General features: G+C 43.7%; 2 protein-coding genes across 4 annotated transcripts in view; both read right to left on the minus strand.

The window, feature by feature from the left end:
• LOC127569024 (protein FAM3B-like) overlaps window positions 1-4,369 on the minus strand; it is a 40,243-nt gene extending 35,874 nt beyond the window's left edge. For both annotated transcript variants that reach the window (XM_052013285.1, XM_052013284.1), the window contains exon 1: window positions 4,235-4,369. In XM_052013285.1, the coding sequence (XP_051869245.1) occupies window positions 4,235-4,262 (28 nt within the window). In that variant the 5' untranslated portion in view covers window positions 4,263-4,369. The remainder of the gene's footprint in view (window positions 1-4,234) is intronic.
• An 11,819-nt stretch (window positions 4,370-16,188) lies between these two features.
• bace2 (beta-secretase 2) overlaps window positions 16,189-24,954 on the minus strand; it is a 59,716-nt gene continuing 50,950 nt past the window's right edge. The window contains exons 9-10 of one of the 2 annotated variants that reach the window (XR_007956129.1): window positions 16,448-21,738; window positions 16,189-16,340 (exon numbers count right to left, since the gene is read on the minus strand). Coding sequence is in view for 1 of the 2 variants with exons in the window: in XM_052013278.1 (XP_051869238.1) it covers window positions 21,497-21,738 (242 nt within the window). In the remaining variant the exon portion in view is untranslated. Of the gene's footprint in view, window positions 21,739-24,954 lie in introns of both variants that reach the window. The other variant, XM_052013278.1, reaches the window with a different exon arrangement.

Below are 24,954 nucleotides of genomic sequence, written 5' to 3' on the forward strand. Positions count from 1 at the left end.
ACATGGAGGCATTACAAAGGGGAAAGCAATAACAGAATGCAGAATATCATGTTACAGTTACAGAGAGAGTGCAGTGCACCTCTATAAGGTCACCCCTCAGCCTCCCACACTCCAGGGGTAACTGCCTCAGCCTTTCCTGTCTCTCCTGATAACACAAGCCATTCAGTCCCAGCAACATCCTTGTGAATCTCTTCTGCACCCTTTCCAGCTTAATGATAACCTTCCTATTGTGAGGACAGTTTACACTTTGACAGGATATTGTAGTAAAGCCCTTTTGAGGTATAGCTGGTCTTGGTCAGAGGTTGCTACTTCTCTGAATCTACCCTAACAAATCTATTCTTTTAACATCTCCAGAAGGATGCCTTTAAACCTCCCATCACTGAAGGAGTACCAGCTCATATCTGTTGAACCTATCCCTATATTTTAACCATCTATACTCCTTTGTGACTTTGGTTAATCTGTGCTAGAGTTCCTCCAATGTCAATTTATCCTTCATAAACTGCAGGGTGCAAAACTGGATACATTTCCTCCAAACAATGGGGATAAGGCTTTTTCTCTTTTGCAATCTAGCACTTAACCTCACCCTGAGTAAAAGTCAATGTTTCATTGGAAATATGCCAGCAAAGGAAGGGCCACTCTTTTACAAGGAAGTTCTATATTGTATTACGGTTAATAAATATTTATCCAACACCAGCATGTTGAGGTAAGAAATTAGGCTTTGGTCACTTGCACAAAATGGGGGCATTTGTGGATTGTATCCTTATTCTTAAACTAATCCATCTCTACAACATCCTTATCTCCTGGTTCTTACTGTTAGTTATTTTTTTATATTTCAAAAACGGGTTGAGTGAGCTGGGGCTTTTCTCTTTGGAGAGAAGGAGGGTGAGAGGTGACTTGATAGAGGTGAACAAGATGATAAGAGGCATAGATCGAGTGGACAGTCAGAGACTTTTTCTCAGGGTGAAAATGGCTAACATGAGGGGACATAATTTTAAGGTGATTGGAGGAAGATATAAGGGGGATGTCAGGGGTAAGTTTTTTTACACAAAGAGTGGTGGGTGCATGGAACGCACTGCCGGCAGAGGTTGTGGGGGCACATACATTAGGGACATTTAGGAGACTCTTAGATAGCCACATGAATGATAGAGAAATGGAGGGCTATGAGGGAGGGAAGGGTTAGATAGATCTTAGAGCAGGATAAAATGTCGGCACAACATTGTGGGCCGAAGGGCCTGTACTGTGCTGTAGTGTTCTATGTAAAATAAACTTTATTCATAATAAGAAATCTGGGCAGGTACGGTAGTGTAGCGGTTAGTGTAACGCTATTACAGCGCACGTGACCCGAGTTCAATTCCGGCCGCTGTCCATAAGGAGTTTGTACGTTCTCCCTGTGTCTGCGTGGGTTTCCTCTGGGTGTTCCAGTTTAGAACAGAGAACATTACAGCACAGTACAGGCCCTTTGGCCCACAATGTTGTGCCAACATTTTATCCTGCTGTATATAACCCTTCCTTCCCACATAGCCCTCCATTTCTCTATCATTCATGAGTCTATCTAAGAGTCTCTTAAATGTCCCTAATGTATCTGCCTCCACAACCTCTGCTGGCAGTGAATTCCACATACCTACCACTCTCTGTGTAAAAAAACTTACCCCTGACATCCCCCTTATATCTTCCTCCAATCACCTTAAAATTATACCTCCTCGTGTTAGCCATTGTCGTCCTGGGCAAAAGTCTCTGACTGTCTGTTCGATCTATGCCTCTTATCATCTTGTACATATTACAAAGAAGTACAGGTTAGGAAGTTGTGGGCATGCTCTGTTGGCGCTGGAAGCGTAGCGACACTTGTGGGCTGCCCCCAGAGCATTCTACACAAAAGATGCATTTCACAGTGTGTTTTGATGTACTTGTGACTAATAAAGATATCTTACATAAAAATATACAAAAGAAGAAACAGTGCAAATTTTTTATATTCATGGTCATTACGTTCAATGGTATTAACTTATTTTATTTAAAACCATAACACTGTTGCCACTCATGTAGCCCCCTGTGGTGATACACCCTTTCAATGTTTGAGGAGCATCCTCACTGAACTCAGCCCCTCTTTGTCCTGCAGTGGAAGGAGCCCAGATTGTGGTCCTCCCCCACAGAGCCTTTGCATTGACTGCACCCAGCTTCAGTGCATCCCTCAGCAAGTACTCCTGCAGCCTGGAACGTGCCAGTCAGCAGCATTCCCTCATGGACACCTCGCAGTGCTGGAAGACCAACAAGTTTTGGGCAGACCTAATGGCATCTTTCACTGAACTGATGCCCTTCCAGCAGCACTTGATGTCTGTCTCAGTGTGTGCCCCTGGGAACAGCCTGTAGATCAGAGAGTCCTCTGTTATGCAGATGCTGGGGATGAACTAAGATACGGACCCTTGCATCCTTCTCCACACCTTCTTAGCAAATCCACTCTGCAAAGATGTGAGTGACCATCTCTTCCCCACTGCAGCCATCCCGAGGGCAGTGTGCGTTGGGGATGATATGTCACCTGTACAGGAAGGATCTGACAGTGAGGGCTCTTCTCACCACCAGCCAAGTGAGGTCTTGGTGCTTGTTGGTGAGTTCTGGCAATGAGGCATTCTGCCAGATGATTTGGACAGTTTGCTCAGGGAAACAACCCACAGTATCCATAGAGTCCCTATCCCACAGTGTCTGCAGTACATTCCATTCTGACCACTGCCTAACGAATGTGGTCAAAGGTGCTTGCTTGGAAGAACTCTTCCACAAAGGACAGGTAGTGCGGCAACATCCAGCTGACTGGGTTGTTGTGCGCAACGGGGTCAGAGTTATCCTCTGCAACACCAGCGACAGGTAGAATGTCAGCACGTAGTGACATTTGGTGCCCACATACTTTGGATCCATGCATAGACTGATGCAGCCACATATGAAGGTAGTCATCAGGATGAGGGCAACGCTGGGTACATTTTTGCCCCCATTCTCTGGGGACTTGTGCATCATGACCCTTCGGACTCGCTGCACCTCGGACCCCCAGATAAACTGGAAGACGGCCCAAGAGATTACTGAGGTGGAGGAGTGGGTAATGGGCCACACCTGCACCAAGTACGGCAGCCCTGAGAGCACATCGCACCTGATGACCAAGTTCTTCCCAGTTATTGTCAGACAGCGCCATTTCCACAGACCCAATTTTTATTTGACCTTCCCAATCCACTCCAGCCAATTCTTGTTACATGCCTCAGCCCCTCCGAACCAGATCCCCAGCACCTTCAGGTAGTCCGACTTGATGGTGAAGGGGACATTGGATTGGTCGGGCCAGTTGCCGAAGAGAATGCCCTCACTCTTACTGTGGTATTGTGTTAATTATTGGCAAGATACAAGCTGATGTCAGGAATGGATTCGTTCCTATAATGTGTGTTCAGTGGATACAACAGAGGATGAATTCCTACTCTTGGTTTTTAGTAGTTTGGCCAGTGGTTCCCTTCTCACCTCTTTCCAAACACCAGGGGAACCCCAGCTGTGAGCCCTTCACTCTGAAGACAAATGTAACCACTATTATTATCAGAAGGGAGTTCTGCCAATACAAACAACATTCCGTTCTGTGTGCAAACTTAGGATACCAATGAAATAGGAACCTTAACTGAGTCATTAACATAGGAGGTAGGTGCATAGACTTTCCTGCTGCTGGCAATGCTATATGCAAATATTGAAATATGTAAGGCCCTACCGAAATAGAAGCTAAACTTCAGGAGAGCCTGGCCAGGTTACAGAAAAGAAAGAGGAAATTGTGGAAGTATAATTACTTTTATACTAATTGTTAGAATTTGTAAATGTCAATCGAGATATATATTACTGAACAGAAAAGCAGCTTCAATTTTGTACAGGCCATCCCTGGGTAATGAGTGGGTTACCCATTATTATCCATAATTTGGAAAATACACAAAAATCGGTCAGTACCTCCACAGTTTGTAATGAACGGCATCAAAAGCACGTAAGAGTGATAGGAAAGAACAATTACCAGAAGTGGAGAGAGAGAGAGGAAACTAGTTTTGCCGTTCGTAGGAATGAATGTGTGGGTATACTTCAGACTTCTGAATTTAATAGTATTACGGGAGCTTGTTTATATACGGGGGTGTCCATAAGTTTGTAAACTAGGGACAGCATATAAACATTTCATATACATTCTTAAAACATTTAAATCATGCCATTAAATAATATGTGGGATGTTATCCCTTACCAGCTACTCTTTTGCTTTCCATATTCATTCCCGAGTGTGCTGCAGTTCACTGCTCTGATCCAGGAAGGTGATTTAAAATTGAATTTAACAGTTTCACGTAACCATGTCTTTACTCTCTACAGATGTATCTGTAAGTAAGTTTTTATCCTTTTCAATCTTGCACCACACTCTATCACAAGCATTTCCTCCACACCCCTTTGCTCTGCCTGCCCTCCAGGTTTGTCTGCTTTCTCTGGCAGAAGGCCAAAACCATTGACTCTGACTCTTTCCCCACTGTTGGCACATAGCTATTTTTGTTCAGGAAGGTGATTGGTTTAGCTTGTGGGGTCTGAGGGACAAACATCTGAGTCTGGTGTCTGGGATTCTGTGGGCAGTGACGAACATCGGGATTGGCTGTGGGGGAGGCCAGAAAACCTCGGAGTGGCTGAGATGGAGCTCAGATATTCTCAAAGGGGCCACAAGAGCAGGAGTTAGTGACAGTCCCGCCTATCATGGTCAAGGGTTGCTGTTCCTCCAGTTCGCATTGGGCCTCACCCTGGCACTGGACAAGGTCAAGAACAGACAGGTCAGTGTGGGAATGGGGAGGGAAGTTAAAATGACTTGCAACCGGCAGCTCAAGATGGCCATTGCAGACAGAGTGCGGGTGCTCGGCGAAGCAGATTCCTCTGTAGTTTGATCTAGGGAAGTTTAAACACAGTGAAGAGGGCAGGCACGGTAGTGTAGTGGTTAGCGTAATGCTATTACAGTGCCAGCGACCCGGGTTCAATTCCGGCCACTGTCTGTAAGGAGTTTGTACGTTCTCCCCGTGTCTGCGTGGGTTTCCTCCGGGTGCTCCGGTTTCCTCCCACATTCCAAAGACGTATGGGTTAGGAAATTGTGGGCACACTATGTTGGCACCTGAAGCGTGGCGACACTTGCGGGCTGCCCCCAGAACACTCTATTGCAAAAGATGTATTTCACTGTGTGTTTCGATGTACATGTGACTAATAAAGATATCTTATCCATACCTGCCAGAGTCCCCAGTCAATAAAGAAAACCTATCCTTAATAATTATTAAATATAAGCAAAATAAGAATGGGAAGACATGTCCATACAATACCAAAAATCAAACATCTGTGTAGAAGGCCACGGAACAAGTGCTGATAAATGAGATTAGTATACATAGGTACTTCACATCATGAGTTAACTATCACAGCAGTCGATTTGATTTTATTCAGAAATAGATAAAAGAAGCTAGAGAGGTCCAGGTCATTGGTGTTTGAGGAAGACAGTCTGGACAGTCGTCAGAACCGTACCGAAGGCAGAGTGATTGGAAAGCCAGCAGTATTCAGGAGCAAGCACTGTCATTGTTCCTCCAGAGAGAAGGTGTTTGGCTTGCTGGTAGTACAGTAGCTTGCTTTTCAAAATGACCTGGGTCCCCTTTAATATGCCTATCGCCACAACAGGTCAACAGCAGATGTTATCTCATTGGCTCTCCACTCTGTCTGGACCATCTGGACAACAGTAATGGATATGTCAGGCAGGGGAATGGGAACCCCAGCAGCAGGGCAACAGGTGGTAGGGTTGAGGGCAAGGAAGATGGTACGAAAGGACAGCAAGGGACAGGCTTATAAACATGGTGGGTCTGGTGGGCTGAAATGTGTGTATTTCAATGCTAGGAGTATCATGGGTAAGGGGATGAACTTAGAGCCTGGATCAGTACATGGAATTACAATGTTCTTGCTATTACAGAGACCTGGTTGTGTGAGGGACAGGACTGGCAGCTCAACGTTCAGACGTGATAGAGAGGGGCTTAAAAGAGGTGCAGGGGTTGCACTACTGATAAGGGAAAATGTTACAGCAGTACTCAGGACACACTGGAGGGCTCATCGACAGAGGCAAGTTTGGTGGAGCTCAGAAATAAGAAAGGTGCAATTACACTGATGGGATTATACTACAGGCCCCCCAATAGCTACTGAGAGGTGGAGGAACAGATATGCAGACAGATTATGGAAAGGTGCAGAAACAATAGGGTTGTCATAGTGGGGGACTTTGACTTCCCCAGTATTGATTGGAACTTCCTTAATACAAGAGGCTTAGATGGGGCAAGATTTCTTCAGTGCATTCAAGAGGGGTTCTTGAAACAGTATATGGAAAGTCCAACTAGAGGAGAGAACATACTTGACCTGGTTTTGGGAAACGAGCCAGGCCCAAGTGACAGACCTGATAGTGGGTGAACATTTTGGGAATAGTGACACAACTCATTATGTTTTAAGATAGTTATGAGTAAGGGTAAAATCAGATCTTGCAGGAAGGTACTAAACTGGGGGAGGGCAAATTATGACAGGATAAGACAGGAGCTAAGGGGCATTGATTGGGAGTAGCTGCTGTCGGACAAGTCCACGTCTGACAGGTAGGAGTTGTTTAAAGACCAGCTGATCAGAGTTCAGCATTGGCATGTTTCAGTAAAGAGTAAGGGCAAGGATAGTAAGGTAAGGGAACCTTGGATTACCCGAGAGGTCCTAAATTTAGTCAGGAAGAAAAAGGAAGCGTAGGTAAGGTTCAGGGCCCTTGTAGAATATAAAGATAGCAGAAAAGTGCTCAAGCAGGCGATTAGGAAGGAAAATGTCGTTGGTGAGCAGGATCAAGGAGAATACCAAGGCATTTTATACATATTAAGAAAAAGAGGATAACTAAGGAGAGGGTAGGTCCATTCAAGGATGAAGGAGGGAGTTTGTGCTTGGAATCAGAGGTAGTAAATGAGTATTTTGCATTGGTATTTACCAAGGAGAAGGATTTAGAGGATGGTGAAGGCAGAGTGGAGCATGCTAATATGCTGGGACATTTTGAGATTGAGGAGGAGATAGTGCTGGGTCTTCTGCAAAGCATTAAGGTGGATAAGTCCCCAGGGCATAATGGCATATATCTCAAAATATTGAAAGAAGCAAGTAAGGAGATTGCTGGGGCTTTGACAAAGATCTTTGTGTCCTCAGTAGCAACAGGTGAGGTTCCAGAAGACTGGAGAGTAGCAAATGCTGTGCCTTTGTTCAAGAAGAGAAATAGGAATAATCCAGGTAATTATAAGGCAGTGAGTCTCACGTCAGTGGTAGGGAACCTGTTGGAGAGAATACTGAGGGATAGGATTTATATGCATTTGGAAAGGTATGGCCTGCTTAGGGAGAGTCAGCATGGCTTCATGTGGGGCAGGTCATGCCTTACAAACTTGATTGAGTTTTTTGAGGAGGTGACAAAGGAGCTTGATGAGGGTAAGGCAGTGGACATTATCTACATAGACTTTAGTAAGGCATTTGATAAAGTCTGTCATGGTAGGTTGATTCATGGTAGGGATCCAGAATGAAGTTTGGATTCGGAACTGGCTTCCCCATAGAAGACAGAGAGTAGAGGTGGAAGGCTGTTATTCTGGCTGGAGATCTGTGACCAATGGAGCTCCGCAAGGATCGGTGCTGGGACCTCTGTTGTTTGTGATATAGATCAATGATTTGGATGAAAATGCAGATGGGTGGATTAGCAATTTTGCGGATGACACCAAAACTGGTGGAGTCATGGACAGTATAAAGGACTATCAAAGAATACAGCATGATATAGATCAGTTACAGATATGGGCAGAGAAGTGGCAGATGGAGTTTAATCCGGGCAAGTGTGAGGTGTTGCACTTTAGGAGGTCAAATGAAAGGAGGAAGTTTACAGTTAATGGTAGACCCCTTAACAGCATTGAGGTACAGAGTCCATAGTTCACTGAAAGTGGCTTCGCAAGTGAATAAGGTGGTAAAGAAGGCATATGGCACGCTTGCCTTCATTGGTAGGGGTGTTGAGTATAAGAGTCAGGAAGTCATGCTGCAGCTACAGTATATAAAACTTTAAGTCAGACTGCACTTGGAGTATTGCATGCATTTCTGGTCACCCCATTATAGGAAGGATCTGGAGACTGTAGAGAGGGTGTGGAAGAGATTTGCCAGGATGCTGCCTGGATTATATGATGAGCCAGGATGAGCTATAAGGAAAGGTTGGATAAACTTGGGTTGTTCTCCCTGGAATGTCAGAGGCTGAGGAGAGACCTGATAGAGGTGTTTAAAATTCTGAGAGGCACAGATAGGGTAGACAGTCAGAATCTTTTCCCCAGGGTAGAAATGTCAAAAACCAGAGGAGATGCTTTTAAGGTTGGGGTGGGGGGGGGGGTGGTGGTGGAGTTTAAAGGCAACACGAGGGGCAAAATTTTTTTTACGCAGAGAGTGGTAGGTGCCTGGAATTGGTTATCAGGGTAATAGTGGAAGCAGGCAGTTTGGTGGAGTTTAAGAGGCTTTTGGATAGACACATGAATACAAAGGGAATGGAGGGATATGGATGATACACAGGAAGAATATTTTTAGTATAAATCGACATCAAGATCAGCACAACATTGTGGACTGAATGGCCTGTCCAGTGCTGTACTGTTCCATGTTCTATGTACTGTTGAAAATGTCCTGACTGGTTGCATCATGGTCTGATACAGCAATTCAAATGCACAGGAACGTAAGAAGCTGCAGAGAGTAGTATGCTCAGCCCAATATATCACGGGCACATCCCTCCCCACCATCAGTGGTATCTACAGGAGGCGCTGCCTCGAGAAGGCAACATCCATCATCAAAGATCCCCACCATCCGGGCCATGCCATCTTCTCACAGCTACCATTTGGCAGGAGGTACAGAAGCCTGAAGTCCCACATCACCAGGTTCAAGAACAGCTACTTCACTTCAGCTATTGGGTTCTTGAATCACTGGCACAATCCTATTCACTACCTCATTATAGCAACACTATGACCTCTACATTGGCAAGACCAAATGCAGTCTAGGTGACCATTTCGTAGAACACCTATACTCTGTCCGTAACCGTGATCTGCATCTCCCCATTGCCAGTCACTTCAACTCCCCTTCCCATTCCATCACTGATATGCCTGTCCTCGGCCTCCTCCACTGCCGGGAGAAATCCAAATGCAAACTGGAGGAACAATGTATCACTGTGTGTTTTGATGTACATGCGACTGATATCTATCTATCTATATCTATACCTATCCATCTCCTCCCCTCCCCTCCCAACCGTGCCTCTTCTTTTCTTCATTTCCTAGCCTCTCTCTTTTTTCTCCTCCCCATTTTTTCTCTCTCTCCTTTTCCTTTCCCCCTCCCCCTTCCATGCTGCCTGTCTCCATACCTTTGACCCATCCCCCAGTGGATCTGCTCTCCCCTCCTCTCCCAAATCTGCCCATCACTATCTCTTACCTGCATCTACCTATCACCACCCTGTGCCCACCCCACCTCCCCTCTTTTGTCCACCTATCACTGCCCTGTTTCACCCCCCTATATATTGGGCTTCCCCTTTTCCTATCTTCAGTCCTGAAGAAGGGTCGTGACCCGAAATGTTGACCGTCTGTTTTTCTCCATGGATACTGCCTGGCCTGCTGAGTTCCTCCAACATCTTGTTATTTTTCCAACTATGACCACTTTGATCACTTTGCACTTCAATGGACTTTGTTTTTTTTTGTTCTAATTGTGTTCTTTCTTGTAAAAATTGTGTTTAATTTTTGTTTTTCTTGTGAGTGCTGCTTATATGATGCTATGAGCCTGTGATGCTGCTGCAAGTAAGTTTTTCATTGCACCTGTGCATACACACACACACACACACACAGACACAGAGGAAGTCCCCGACTTACGAATGCCCGACTTACGAACGCCCGTACTTACGAACCGACCTCCGTAAAGCCTATTATTTTAAAAAAATTGAGTTACATACAATGGTTTGTACTAACAAACGGGCAGACTACTTTGCGCGACGCTCAAAACACTGCGCGTTTTAAGCGGTTCATCGGCTCGAGAGAGAACAACGCCACGCTGTAATCATGGCTTCAAAGTGTAAATCTGATGCAAGTGATTATTACTATTATTGCTGCATTATTATATTTCTGACGTTTTAGGTACAATATATACTATATACTAAGACAAAAATTTGACTAATTGACACTAGATGTGAACTGTACGTAACTGTTTCGACTTACAAATTCGAATTACAAACAGACTCAAAAACAGAACTCGTTCGTAATCCAGGGACTTCCTGTACTTGTGCATATGACAATAAACTTGACTTTGGCTTTGACTTTGACAATAAAGCAGCAGCTCCTTGCTAATTTCACAAGTCATTTCCCTCCCTTCTCAACTTTTCCTGGAATTTCAAAAAGCAATGAAAATTACATTAATCAAACAAGAATAGAGAGTTATGTTTCAGGTTGATGATCTTTCACCAGAACTAGAATAGTGAATGGAAATCAAAAAACTGCAGATGCTGTATATCTGAAATAAAGCCAGAAAATGCTGGAAAAACTCAGTAGCTCAGACAGCATCCGTGGAAAGAGAAACAAGAATTAATGTTTCAGGTTGATCCTTTGTCAGTTCTGACCTGAAAAATTAACCATGTTTCTTTTACTACAGTTGTTATATCCCACTGTTTTATAAGACTATTGATCGGTTCCCTAGTATGATAAGATGGACTCTTGACCTCACAATCTACCTCGATATGACTTTGCACCTTACTATCATCATGCATTGCACTTTCCTGTAACTGTAACACTTTATTCTGCATTCTGTTGTTGTTTTACCTTGTACGACCTCAATGCACTGTGTAATGAATTGATCTGAATGAATGAACATGGAACACTACAGCACAGTACAGGCCCTTCAGCCCACGATGTTGTGTCGACATTTTATCCTGCTCTAAGATCTATCTAACCCTTCCCTCCCACACAGCCCTCTATTTTTCTATCATTCATCTGCCTTAGAGAGTCTCTTAAATGTCCCTGATGTATCTGCCTCCACCACCTCTGCTGGGAGTGTGGTCCATGCACCCACCACTCTCTGTATAAAAAAAACTTACCCCTGACGTCCCACCTATACCTTCCTCCAATCACCTTAAAATTATGTCCCCTCGTGTTAGCCATTTTCTCCCTGGGAAAAAGTCTCTGACTGTCCACTTGATCTATGCCTCTATCAAGTCACCTCTCATCTTCCTTCTCTCCAAAGAAAAAAGCCTTAGTTCACTCAACCTATCCTCATAAGACATGCTCTCCAATCCAGGCAGCATCCTGATAAATCTCCTCTCGGTAGTGTAGCGGTTAGCGTGATGCTGTTACAGCGCTAGCAACCGGGGTTCAATTCCCGCCACTGTCTGTAAGGACTTTATACGTTCTCCCCGTGACTATGTGGGTTTCCTCTGGGTGCTCTGGTTTCCTACCACATCCCAAAGGCGTACGGGTTAGGAAGTTGTGGACATGCTATGTTGGTGCCAGAAGCATAGCAACATTTGCAGGCTGTATCCAGAACACTCTACACAAAAGATGTATTTCACTGTGTGTTTCGATGTACATGTGACTAATAAAGATATCTTATCTTATCTAAAGCTTCCACATCCTTCCTATAATGAGGCAACCGAAACTGAATACAATACTCCATGTGTGGTCTAACCAGAGTTTTATAGAGCTGCAACATTACCTCGTAGCTCTTGAACTCAATCCCCTGACTAATGAAGGCCAACACACCAAATGTCTTCTTCACAACCCTATCAAACTGCGCAGCAAATCTTGAGGGATCTATGGACATGGACCCCTAGATCCCTCTGTTCCTCCACACTGCTGAGTCCTGCTATTAACCTTGTATTGTGCCTTCAAATTCAATCTTCCAAAGTGAATCACTTAACACTTTTCTGGGTCGAACTCCCTCTGCCACTTCTCAGCCCAGCTCTGCATCCTATCAATGTCCCGTTGTAACCCTCAACAACCTTCTACAGTATCCACACCACCACCAACCTTTGTGTCATCTGCAAACTTACTAACCCACCCTTCCACATCCTCACCCAAGTCATTTATAAAAATCACAAAGAGCAGGGGTCCCAGAACAGACCCCTGAGGAACACCACTGGTCACCGACCTCCGGTCAGAATACGCTCCATCGACAATCACCCTCTATCTTCTATGGGCGAGCCAATTCTGAATCCACACAGCCGAGTTTCCCTGGATCCCATGCCTCCTGACTTTCTGAGTGAGCCTTCCATGAGGAACCTTATCAAATGCCTTACTAAAAATCCATGTACACCACATCCACTGCTCTACCTTCATCAATGTGCTTTGTCACATCCTCAAAGAATTCAATCAGGCTTGTGAGGCATGACCTTTCCCTCAAAAAGCCACGCTGACTATCCTTAATCAGACTATGCTTCTCTAAATGCCCATAAATCCTTTCTCTAAGAATCTTTTCCAGTAATTTGCCCACCACTGAAGTAAGACTCACTGGCCTGTAATTCCCAGAGTTATCCCTACTCCCTTTCTTGAACAAAGGAACAACATTTGCCACCCTCCAATCATTTGGCACTACTCCTAAGGCCAGTGGATGCAAATATCATCGCAAAACACACAGCAATCTCTTCCCTCACTTCCCATAATAACCTTGGATATATCCTGTCTGGCCTCGGTGACTCATCTATCCTAATGTTTTTCAAAAGTTCCAGCACATCCTCTTTCCTCACATCGACATGCGCTAGCATATCAACCTGTAATACGCCATCCTCACAAACGTCAAGGTCTCTGTTACAGGTGAACACTGAAGCAAAGGACCTCCACTACCTCTTCCAACTCCAGGCACATGTTTCCTCTTTTATCCCTGATCAGTCTTATCCTCCTATTCTTCCCATATGTATAGAACACCTTGGGGTTTTCTTTAATGCTGCTCGCCAAGGCCTTCTCATGTCGTCTTCTAGATCTCCTAAGTCCATTCTTAAGCTCCTTCCTGGTTACCTTGTAACTCTCCAGAACCCTGTTTGATCCATGCTTTCTAAACCTCAGGTAAGCTTCCTTCTTCCTCTTGACAAGATACTCTACATCTCTTGTCACCCATGGTTACTTCACTCTACCATCCTGACCCTGCCTCAATGGGACAAACCTACCAGAACCCCATGCAAGTACTCCTTAAACAACCTCCACATTTCCGTTGTGCACTTCCCCAAGAACATCTGTTCCCAATTTACGATCCCAAGTTCCTACCTAATAGCATCATAATTCCCCCTCCCCCAGTTAAATACTTTCCCATATTATTTGTTCCTATCCCTCTCCAAGGCTATGGTAAAGGTCAAGGAGTTATAGTCACTATCTCCAAAGTGCTCTACCACCAAGCGATCTGAAACCTGAATGGGCTCATTGCCCAGTACCAGGTCCAGAATGGCCTCTCCTCTGGTCAGCCTGTCCACATACTGTGTCAGGGATTCTTCCTGGCCACTCCTAATAAACTCTGTCCCATCTATCCCCTTTACACTAAGGAGGTGCTAATCAATATTAGGGAAGTTGAAATCACCCATGACAACAACCCTGTTATTTTTGCACTTCTCCAAAAGCTGCCTCACGATCTGTTCCTCAGTGTCTCTACTGCCATTGGAGGGGGGGGGGGGGTCTGTAGAATACTCCCAATAGAGTGATCGCTCCCTTCTTGTTTCTTACTTCCACCCACACTGACTCAATGGACGATCCCTCTAGGACATTCTTCCTTTCTACAGCTGTGACACTGTCCCTGATCAGCAAAGCCACTCCCCCACCTCCTTTACCTCCATCCCTGTCCCTTTCGAAACATCTAAACCCCGGAATATCCAGCAGCCATTCCTGCCCTTGTGACAGCCAAGTCTCTGTAATGGCCACCATGTCATAGTTCCATGTACTGACCCATGCTCTAAGTTCATCAACTTTGTTCCTGATACTTCTCGCATTATAGACACACCTCAGTCCATGGTATACAAGTTTTTCATTGTACTTTGGTACGTATGACAATAATAAACCAATTTACCAGTTGCCGCCTGACCTGCTGAGTGTTTCCGGCATTTTCTCTTTTTATTACAGAACTTCAATGAGTTAGTTTTATAATAATGGAACAGGTCCTATTGGGAGATGGCAGGAGCATTGACTCACACTTACGTAGATTTGGTTCAGATTCCAGCACCTGCAGTCTCTTGTGTACACACTTCCAATTCACGTTTTTTTTAAGCTGTTACACAGTATTGTAATAAACTTTCTAGCAAATCCGGTAAGTTTAAAGGTAGCTTGGGAACCAAAGCCCTGGTCAGTTTAAAGAAGGCATTGCTTCACACCTCATCACAGCCCTGGACCAAACATCTGAGTTCCAGAGGTGAGAATGAGAGCAACATCAAGGAAGCATTTGACTGAATGTGATCTCAAAGAGCCCTGGTAAAACTGACGTCAGTGGACATCAGTGACTGGAGTTATTGGATGGAGTTATACCTGACACCAAAGGAAGATGGGTGAGGTTGTTGGATATCAATTATTCCAACCCCAAGACATCATTGCAGGAGTTCCTTGGAGTAGTAGGCCCAAGCATCTTCAAAGATCTTCCATTCATCATGAAGTCAGACATGGGCACATTTGCTGATGACTGCACAGCATTCAATTCTATTTGCATTTCCTCGGTGAATGAAGCATTCTACATCCATGTAACACCTGTGTCTAGTAAGACCAAGACAACATTCAGGGATGGTCTGAGAAGTGGCAAGTAACAGCTGCACTACAGAAGTACCAGACAATTACCATCTTATTAACATCCCTGAAGAGTCTAACCATCTCTGCACGACCTTCAGTGGTATTACCATTGCTGAGTCCTCCACTATAAACGTCCTGGGGATCACCATTGACTACAAACTTACCTGGACCAGCCACAGAAATATAGGAGCTACAAGACCATATCAGAGACCGGGTATCCTGCAGCACCTCCTGTCACGAACCAGCAACAAAAGAAACACACCGAGCATGATTCAGTGTCAAAAACTATTTTATTAATCACTACTTATGATAATACGAAAAATAAAAGTAAAAATGTTAGTATGTTAGAATTCAAAAATGTTAAACCTTGAACGTTAACCCCAAAACTAAACTCTTCGTGTGTGTGTGACAAAGTCCCAAACTCCAAGTTCAGGAATGGTTCTTAAAGTTCAGTTCCGCAAGCCATAAGGTGAAACATGAGCAAGGGCTTCTTCAACAACCACCGTTGTCTGAAGATAAGACGTAGACGTAGAGAAACATAGAGAGAGTAAATACGAAATTCAAATGTTCCACGATGGAACCCAAACGACACTTTAGTGTTTACTCGGTAGTGACTTCCTCACCCCGAAAAGCATCCGAATCGTGGTCGTCCACACACAAATACCTGTTTCCTTCTACAGGTCAGCAACAAAGTGAACTCCACCGGATTACTTCCAACTTCCATACATGGATTTCAGTGGTAGACACGGTTATTGTTTCTCATCCATCGATAGAGAAAACTAGCAGGCTGGTGTCTCTCTCTCCCTTGTTCTCTCTCTCCTTCTGACTTCTTCAACAACGTCATTACGTCCTTTATCTTCTATTGATGTAAGCGCGCCCCACACACACACACACACACACTCTATCTTAAAGGGACATTCACTGAGTCCGTAACACTCCTAACACCCAAAGGTCTTTCCACAATCCGCAAGGCACAGATCAGGAGTGTTGTGGAATGTTCTTCTCTTGCCTTGATGAATCCAGCTCCATCAACACTCAGAAAAATGCACAGCAGTTCCTTGTCTAGGCTATTCCGACAGCACCTCCCAAACTCAGAAGCACCAAGGATAAGGGCAGCAGGTACACACGGGAACACCACTGCCTGCAGGTTTCCTTTCCAGATGCACACAATTCTGACTTGGATACATCATAGCTCCATTATTATTGTTGGGATTAAATCCTGGCACTGCCTCCCAAAAAAGGATTCCAGTGGTTCAAGGCACTACCACCTTCTCAACAGCATTTAGCGACAGGCAATAAATGCTGCCCTTGCCACCAGCACCCAGATCCCCAAAATAAATTTTAAAATGGTAATGTTAAGAAAAAAATATTTATTTTTGACAGTATAATATTAGCTGTTCATTAAGGGATAAAAGTAATCATAGCAGCAATCACAATGAGATTAAGAAAAATGCAATTAAGAAATATTGTGGATAGGAGAAATCTGAGGTCAAAGTCCTGGGAAATACTTCTATTTTCCATTCCACTTTGCATTCACCCAGACAGCAGAACAACCTGGGAAAGGTACATTCAGGTGCATGTTTCTTTCGTTAGCAAATGTTATGATCATTGGCAAACAGAGTGGAACTCATTTTTGAAATTCACCCAGACAGCAGAACAACCTGGGAAAGGTACATTCAGGTGCATGTTTCTTTCGTTAGCAAATGTTATGATCATTGGCAAACAGAGTGGAACTCATTTTTGAAAAGAGGAAGTAATTGTCTTATTGTTTTATACCTAGGGATTGTCAGCTATGACATTATCACAGCAATGCATTTAACCTTGGGCAGAATTATGCGGCACTTTAGCGAAATGCAGGCTTATGCAACATATAATTACTAATAGCTTGTAATAAGATTGGAAACCGAGGAGTGGATATTCACGTGCATGGATTCTTTGAACATGGGCTGGCCGTTGTTTGTGCTTGGCGGAGTGGGAGGCATTGGCCAATGGCAACTGGGTCCAGATGGATCTTATTTCTTTTTCTCTCTGCACTAATGTTATTATGTTTATTTTGTCATGCAAATTATGTATAATTTATGTTAAGTTTATGTTTGCAATGTACTGTGCAGCTGCAAAAAGCTAATTTTCATTAGGATTTATACCCTGCGTATGTATGCCTGTGAAAATAAACTTGAACTTTAAGATGACTGGAGACCAGGCTCCGCTGAATGGATGTTAACTCACACAGGTGGACACATGGACATGCCTCTGGTACTCTCAGACACATGAACAGGCTCAGGCACAGATGCCCTTACCCATTCCCTCCTCTTCGCCACATCCAGCCAACCCTTCCCTTGACCCCCCCCCCCCGCCTGCTCTTGGTTTCTACGGGCAGTTTGTTCAGTTCCAGCTCATTCCGGAGGTTCCAACCAGCAGCCAACTGAAAAACTTACCCAAGGTTCCAACCCACTGCAAACAAAATTCTGTGCTGAGTTTTTGTCCCCAGGGCTGGAAAGTGAGGGAGGGTATGGGGAGGAGAGCGAGGTATCAAAGGGGGAGGAGAGCGAGGTATCAAAGGGGGAGAAGTACCCAGAACACAGCAGGGTTGGAGTGAGGGTGACTGAGAGGGTGTCTGAGAGGGTGTTAGAGGATTGGATGGGGAGGCAGTGTAGGGGAGGAGATTCAGGAACAGATAATAGTAAAGGTGCCAGCTATGACCCAGGTTGGAGTGGCATCACTAGTAGAACTCTGCCTCACAGCTCCAGCAACCTACGTTTGATCCTGACCTCCAGTGCTGTCTGTATGGAGTTTGCATGTGTGTGTGGATGGGTTGGGGGTGTTTAAGGATAAATCGATAGAAGCCCTTGTAATATCATGACAATGACATCACACACAAAACAGCAAGTCACACAATGTTTGGTCATTAATAGAAACAATTCTTGCCCACGATTTTTCCAGTGACAGTGCCTCTTTCTATCATGCGTGGCCTATTAACTTTGTTCAGATTTCCCCAATAAGAATGGTTTCATGATTCTACCCAGCAGATGATGCCCCTGCACACATCCCCCCAATATTAGGCACTTGATATTTTGCCTCGAATGCAATGCTGGATGTCAAGTGGCCATAGGTTGCTCAGCTGTGATGGAGCCCACCTGCCTGTTGACTGATGTGGGCTCCAGCATGTGGTACTGGGTAGCAATCAACAGACTGAAAGGAGTTGGTATTCAAAGAGATCTAGGTGTCCTTCCACATGGATCACTAAAAGTTAACATGCAGCTACAGAAAGTAATTTGGAAAGTTAATGGTATCATGTCCTTTATTACAGGTGCATTTCACTTTTAAGAGCAGAGGCATCTTGCTCCTACTATATAGGACTTCTTAATATTCAAAAATCTTTTGATTTATGTCTTAAGAGAATGAAGGGACAAGGGATTAGTACCAAAAAAATGATACTGAAGTAAAAGATCAGCTAAATAGTGGAGTAGATGCAAGGGGCTGATTGACTTTATCAGTCCTCATCTTTGTCTGGAAGACTTAAGGCCAGTCCTCATTTCCATCCTCTAGTGAGAGAGACCTGCAAAGCTTAGTTGAAGGAAAAGCAGCAAACTTGTGTACTGTGGCACCTTTCATAAGCTCAGGACTTCATTTATGTTTAGTAGACCACCTTCCCCAGGTGAGATGGCTGCTGCTACAGTTAACACTGCAAGATCCTTAGCAACAGAGCCAGTAGCAGTAGCTGTGTGCTTTAAAGTAACAAGCGTAGTCCCTGTTGTAATGTAGGAAATCTGCCAGCCAAACAGTGGCATAATAATGACCACACAATGTACTTCAGTGATATTGGTTCAGGGATATACTGTGGCTAATTCATCTGCTCATCTTCTTCAAACTAAAATACCCTGGGACCGCATATGTCCACCTTGAAAGGGAAGACAGAACCTTAATTTAAATGTCTTAGTAAAAGACAATACCCACAACAGCACCCTCTAGGAGCAGGGGACTAGTGAGTGTTTGGTCCTAGAGCAAGCTTGAACACATGACTGTCAGAAAAGACAGCTACCAGCCACAGTCAACCCTGCAATATCCTTTGCTGCATACCTAGTAGCAGAAGCTACGTGTTTTAAAGAAAACTTCTACCTTCAGTGCATGCCCACTCATCAGTATGGTCAAAGCTATCAATGAATAGACACAAATTTTAAATTTAACAACGAGATTTCTTACCTGGCTAAATTTTTCTTTAATCTTCATATAAGTGTTTTATAAATGCAAAGTAATTTAAGCAAGTTCTTCTACATATGAAATCTATCTTAAATTTAATGTGAACAAAAAAGAAAATTACTGACAGCCTTCATTTTATTTAAGACTTACAAAACCCCTGGAGTTTTACTCATAATTTAATTGCTATTGTGTTAAAGTGACTAGTTTGCCCCTCACATAATCCCAAGATGGCTGTGCTGTAGTAGACTGAAAATTTATAATATATTATAAACCTTTTAATAATCTTTGGAAAATTGCAGGGCTGGACATCTGAAAAGAGGTTTCATCTTTAAGAATGAGGTTACCACAGTATGCTGTGTAATACTGAGCAAATATATCCTTCAAACATCAGAAGCATTTTAAGGTGTCAAGTTTCCACAATTGTTATTTCTCATTTCAGAAATATTTCATTAGGGGAACAAAATAAGTGCTTTTAAGGTCATTATTAAAATGAATCTTTGGCTTTGTTTCTGGCTTGAGCACCTTGATTTCATGGAATGGAGTTTTGACTGATGATAGATTATCTTTATTGGGGTCCTATATGAAATAAGTTGCGCAAGTCTTGAAATCTATTTAAACTTACAAAGCCAAAGAACAACTGGTGTAACAAATGAAAATGCAGGAGTGCATATCTTATTGGGGTCCTATATGAAATAAGTTGCGCAAGTCTTGAAATCTATTTAAACTTACAAAGCCAAAGAACAACTGGTGTAACAAATGAAAATGCAGGAGTGCATATCTCAAGTCTTGGGTAAAACAGAGATATTTACTGCATGCTTGTCTTGATACTACAGACATGTGTTGTTGGCATTGAATGTTCAGTATGGCACATAGTTTGATCTTCAAAATAAACCCATAAGCAGAAAACTTTGTGTTAACTTCACACCTTAGTTAATGCTGGACTTAATAAAGAACTCATATCAACCTTGTTGGCAATTCCCAAGTTGGACAAAAACTCTACTGATGATCAAGATAGACACGACTGTGCTGCAATCATCCCCAACTCCTACTCAAAGTGACAAGGTTTCACTGGATGCAAGAGGAGACATTCGGAGAACAATTTTTACCCAAGTTCAGGAAAACAATGAAAATTTGTTCCGCACCACAAATCCCTCCTCTCGCACAGCTGTGGGACTGGCCTGTGATCATGGACAGGACACGAAGAAATCCCCCCTGCATCTCCTCCCTCCACTCCCCCCTCCCCCAAATCATCCCCCTCCGTCAGCCACATAGATGTTGTAGAATCTGTGGCATCCCACAAGCTGAAATCAACACTGGCATTTTTTTAAGACAGTCTGGAAGTTGAGTGGGATACCCACTTAATTGTTGCAATTATGAGGTGGTGTTTGGTAATGTTAAGCCCTGCAAAGGTACTTCAGAACTGAGACTATGAAATTGGCAATTGACAGTGCTGGTCTTGACAAAGTATGATCAGGAAAGGAACATGTGCACACAGGAGGAACCGTACTTGGAACAAAGATAACTAACTGGGACAAATTACAAGGCTGCAGTTTTGCTTGCTGACTCCAGATGGCACCAGAACCCAAGGATTGTTCAAAATGTCTCTGTTGAACTATGTGAACTACAGCCTTGATCTGCTCAGGATCAGTAGCAACAGGCTGGGTTCAAGTATATGGCTTAGCAAACAGTGGTAAGGCAATTAGAAACAACAAGGCAGTCCTGGGAACATTACAATTATGGCCAGCTGAAAAATGTACTAGGTGGAGGTGCCAAGTAAAAAGCCACACTCTGTGGGTTGCTTTAAAGTGTCAAGAGTTTAAGCATAAAAATATTGGCTTAACCTTGGTAGTTGACAGTAAAAAAAATCACCTTCAAGTAAAAAAAAACAAATTCATTCAATTGAGTTTTCTTGTAATCCAAAAATAGAGAAAACGGATGCATGCCTAGCAATATTGTCCATCCTTCCTTATTCAGTGTTTCAAAATGGTTGTGGGCAAGAATATAGGTGGCATGGGCATTTTGTGTAGCTCTGTCCCTTGTAATGTCATAAGCTAAGGGACAATGATATTGCACATTGAAAATCCACCCACAATCTCACGTCACGCAACTCTTCCTCCAATTCCCCCCCCCCCCACCCCCCAAGAAACCCCCACCCACATCCTTTGTAAGTCAAAGGGGGGGGGGGGGGAGAGGAAGAGACGAAAACACCAAGATCTACATAAAATGCCTGCTTCCAGCATGATTCTCATTCAGTGGATCCAGTCTAAAGACAGGTCGGGCAACTGATTGGTGTAGAGTAAAGCTCACTCCATTGCAGAATGCTTTATGGGATAATACATGTCAACGTCAGCACATATTTAAGGTTCAGTTTCCACCATTGGCACAGCATTAGTCATCTATGTAACATTTTCAAACCGCCATCATTGTTTGTTGGACACCAGGGTACACCAGTGCCATTAGTGCAAATACCACAGCATCTGCTCCAACATGCTCTGCGGATGAAGTGCGTGGCGTTATTTCCAGCGATGCCTAATCAGTGATGAATCATCAGTGAGACCATTGCTGTTGCGCTGGCCACAGGGGAGAACGAGCAGGATGATGGAAATGAAGAGGGTAATGCCACACAGTGCAATGAGAGAGTAGGAAATGATCCAGAGTGCGGGCTCTGTCCTTCGCCTTTCCCTGAAGCAGTTGTTTGAAACATCAGCCACTGAGAACGGACCAGCAATTTCAGACACCGAGGAACCATCAACGACTGCAGGTAGACAAGAAACAAATCTACTTTAGTGTTCAGTGACTTAACTTAGTTGCTCAAAAGAGCTTTCTAGTCTTCCCAAGGACAAAATCCTCAATCCATTCTCTCTTGACATAGCACGTTGGCACTTGGAATATTAGATGTTATATGTACGTCAATGCCCTGCATTGGGGTCTTACTCAACATTTTAGGTTACTGGCAATTAGGGTTTAATAAGAGCTTGACATAACTTACACCCAGCCAGAGTTTTAGTGACCTGCGAGCAACTGCTGGTTTTAACCTTTGTACAACAGAAGACATGTTAAATGTGTGATTTAGGTATCTGCTTACTGAAATTCCCATTGGAAATTGGATTCCATTGGAACTGAATTTCAGAAGCAGAGTTCCTGGTGCATGTTACAATATTACATGAATAGCACATACAACAGGGGTCGAATAGACATTCACAGTAAGTAGCCCATCATTTCAGAGTTAGTCAGAGGGAGGTGGCGAAGACTTGAAGGGCAAGTCACAGAAGTTATAATAGAAGATGAGTCTCCTTTCTGTCAGAAGATGAGTCTCCTTTCTGTCAGAACCTGAGGGAAAGGAAAATGCAGATGCTAAAAATAAACCAGCTACGTGAAGCAACCTTGTTCCATTTATGAAGCTCAGTCGAGGAGAAGTTGAGGCAGAGGTAATTGACTTCAGCATGCCTGAATTGGTATTTAACACATTTAGTCAAATTGCTTTTCCCACTGTATCTACAATTTGGTTCATCTTGATTTCCACTCTAGTTTTGGGGGTTCTGAGGTGACGGTTGAGCCCAGTGTAGGAACCACAGACCCTTACATGGGTGGAGCTCGAGGGAAAATATTAACATTCTGCATTATATAATTCACATTAAAACCCTTTGGTGAATGCTCCTCCCATTTCACCTCTTGCAGTTTTCATTTGTATGAAGACATTCACCAAGATCAGTAGGGAACTGGATGCAGTTGTTCAGAGGGACATGATGAGAAATTGGATAACTGAGATTGATTTAGCAACAGACAGGCTGGTTGGACATAATCTGCTTCTTCTGCTCCATGAAAATTCTAACATTATGTTATAGAATCATGAAATAACATGGCATGCAACTACTTGGCCTACGATGTCTTCTTTGAATGAGCTATTCGTGATTAGTTCTTCTCCCCTGCTCTTTTCTTTATAGCCCAACATCTTCTCCTTTTCCCATTTCAATCACCTATCCCATCTTGCACTATTATTGAACCTGCTTCTACCAACTTTGCAGGCAGAACATTCCAGATCAAATCTTTTCCTCCTGTTTTGGTAAATTATAGGCAGGATTGTACCATTTGGGAGACCATCAACTTAAAAGTTTCTATTTAATAGCAAAATAGAAATTTAACATTTCTCACAACAGAAAAACACAAGATTTATTTCTTTGGAAAGCAAAGCTGGAAGTAAGTACCATGTATTAATAATTGGGAACACCAGATCTCTATTATCGATCTGATCCCTTCCTCCTTGTACAAGAACAAGAGAAAATACTCTCCGGAAAGAAAGGACAAAATAAATTCAAATAGAAAAAAAACATTTCGGTAGCACACTTTGCAGGGTTGGGATGTCTTAAAGCAATTATGTATTTTTGACAAACAATCACCATGTTAATGTATGAAATGCAGCAGCCAATTTGCCAAAAGCAAGCTCCCACACACAGCAATGGGTTAAGAACAGGATGATTGTGTTTTAGCGTCTTCGGTTGAGGGATAATGTCTATGATACAAGCCTGAATACGTGTTCCTGAGCTGCAATCAGGACAACACCTCCCTGGACACGGGCTCACTTTGGAAATGGTGCCAGCTCCAGTAAAAGTTAATGAAGTGTTTGCGTCCAATGAAATTCCTCAAACTTTACAACTTCAGAAAGAGGGAAAAGAAAATGTGGCATGATCTGTCAAGAGTGTCAAAATAACTGTCAAGAGGCAGCCAGGCAGCATCCACGGAGAAAAGCAGGTAGTCAACATTTTGGGTCCTAATCCGAAAAGTTGATCGCCTGCTTTTCTCCATGGATGCTGCCTGGCCTGCTGAGTTCCTCTAGCATTATCATGTTTTTCAACAGATATACAATGAGGAACTAATATGTATTAACCAGTGATTCAGTAGCCTATGGACTTCAGGAGGTGGTACTGCATCAGTCAGTCTGCATCTGATTTCAACAAGGGTGCTAGAGCTGGGGGATCAGCAAGAGACTTGATCACATGGATACTGGTGCACAGACACACTGCGCACACCCAGACACCACGTACACAAAGACTGCTTGGCAAGGAGAGAACCCATACCATTTTGACTCTACGACAGTAGGACCTTTTGACACAATGAAAGACTATGCATGAATAATGGGGACCTAACCACAGGACTGCATGTGGCCAGTTGAAACTAACTCGGCGTGAAGAGGCGTCTTCAAGAGAGAAGGGAGAAAATTGGCAAGAGTTTAAAAAAGTGAAACAAGAGTTTATAACTTCTGTGATCTGACAGAAGCTCCAGCCGTTCCTGGTGATGTTCCAAATGAGGGAGGGGCATTGTCATTTCCTTCAATAACAGGATGGCCTTGAAAGTCAGAGGTTGCAACAACAAGGCTCCACGTCCAGGGAAAGAACAATAATCTTGATCGATTCCAGGTTGGATTCTAAACACTCCATTGAACACAGAACATTAAAGCACAGTACAGGCCCTTCGGCCCACCATGTTGTGCCAACATTTTATCCTGCTCTAAGTTCTGTCTAACCCTTCCCTCCCACATAGCCCTCCATTTCTCTATTATTCAAGTGTCTCTCTAAGAGTCTCCTAAATTTCCCTAATGTGTGTGCCCCCACAACCTCTGCCAGCAGTGTGTTCCACACACCCACCACTCTGTGTAAAAATCTTACCCCTGACATCCCCCTTGTGTCTTCCTCCAATCACCTTAAAATTATGTCCCCTCACGTGAGCCATTGTCACCCTGGGAAAAAGTCTCTGACTGGCCTCTCGATCTGTGCCTGTTATCACCTTGTACACCTCTATCAAGTTACCTCTCATCCTCCTCCTCTCCAAAGAGAAAAGCCCTCACTCACTAGGTAGTTTCTTCCTCTGCCAATAGCCCAAAGTCTCCAAGGCTCCCCACCCTCCCTGCTCGAAGGCCAAACTTCTCGTCAGCCACCCTAATACCCGCTTGCATGGCTCGGTGTTGAGAAATGCC

Source organism: Pristis pectinata, chromosome 4 (assembly GCF_009764475.1).
Source record: "Pristis pectinata isolate sPriPec2 chromosome 4, sPriPec2.1.pri, whole genome shotgun sequence".
In the NCBI taxonomy this organism is placed as follows: domain Eukaryota; kingdom Metazoa; phylum Chordata; class Chondrichthyes; order Rhinopristiformes; family Pristidae; genus Pristis; species Pristis pectinata.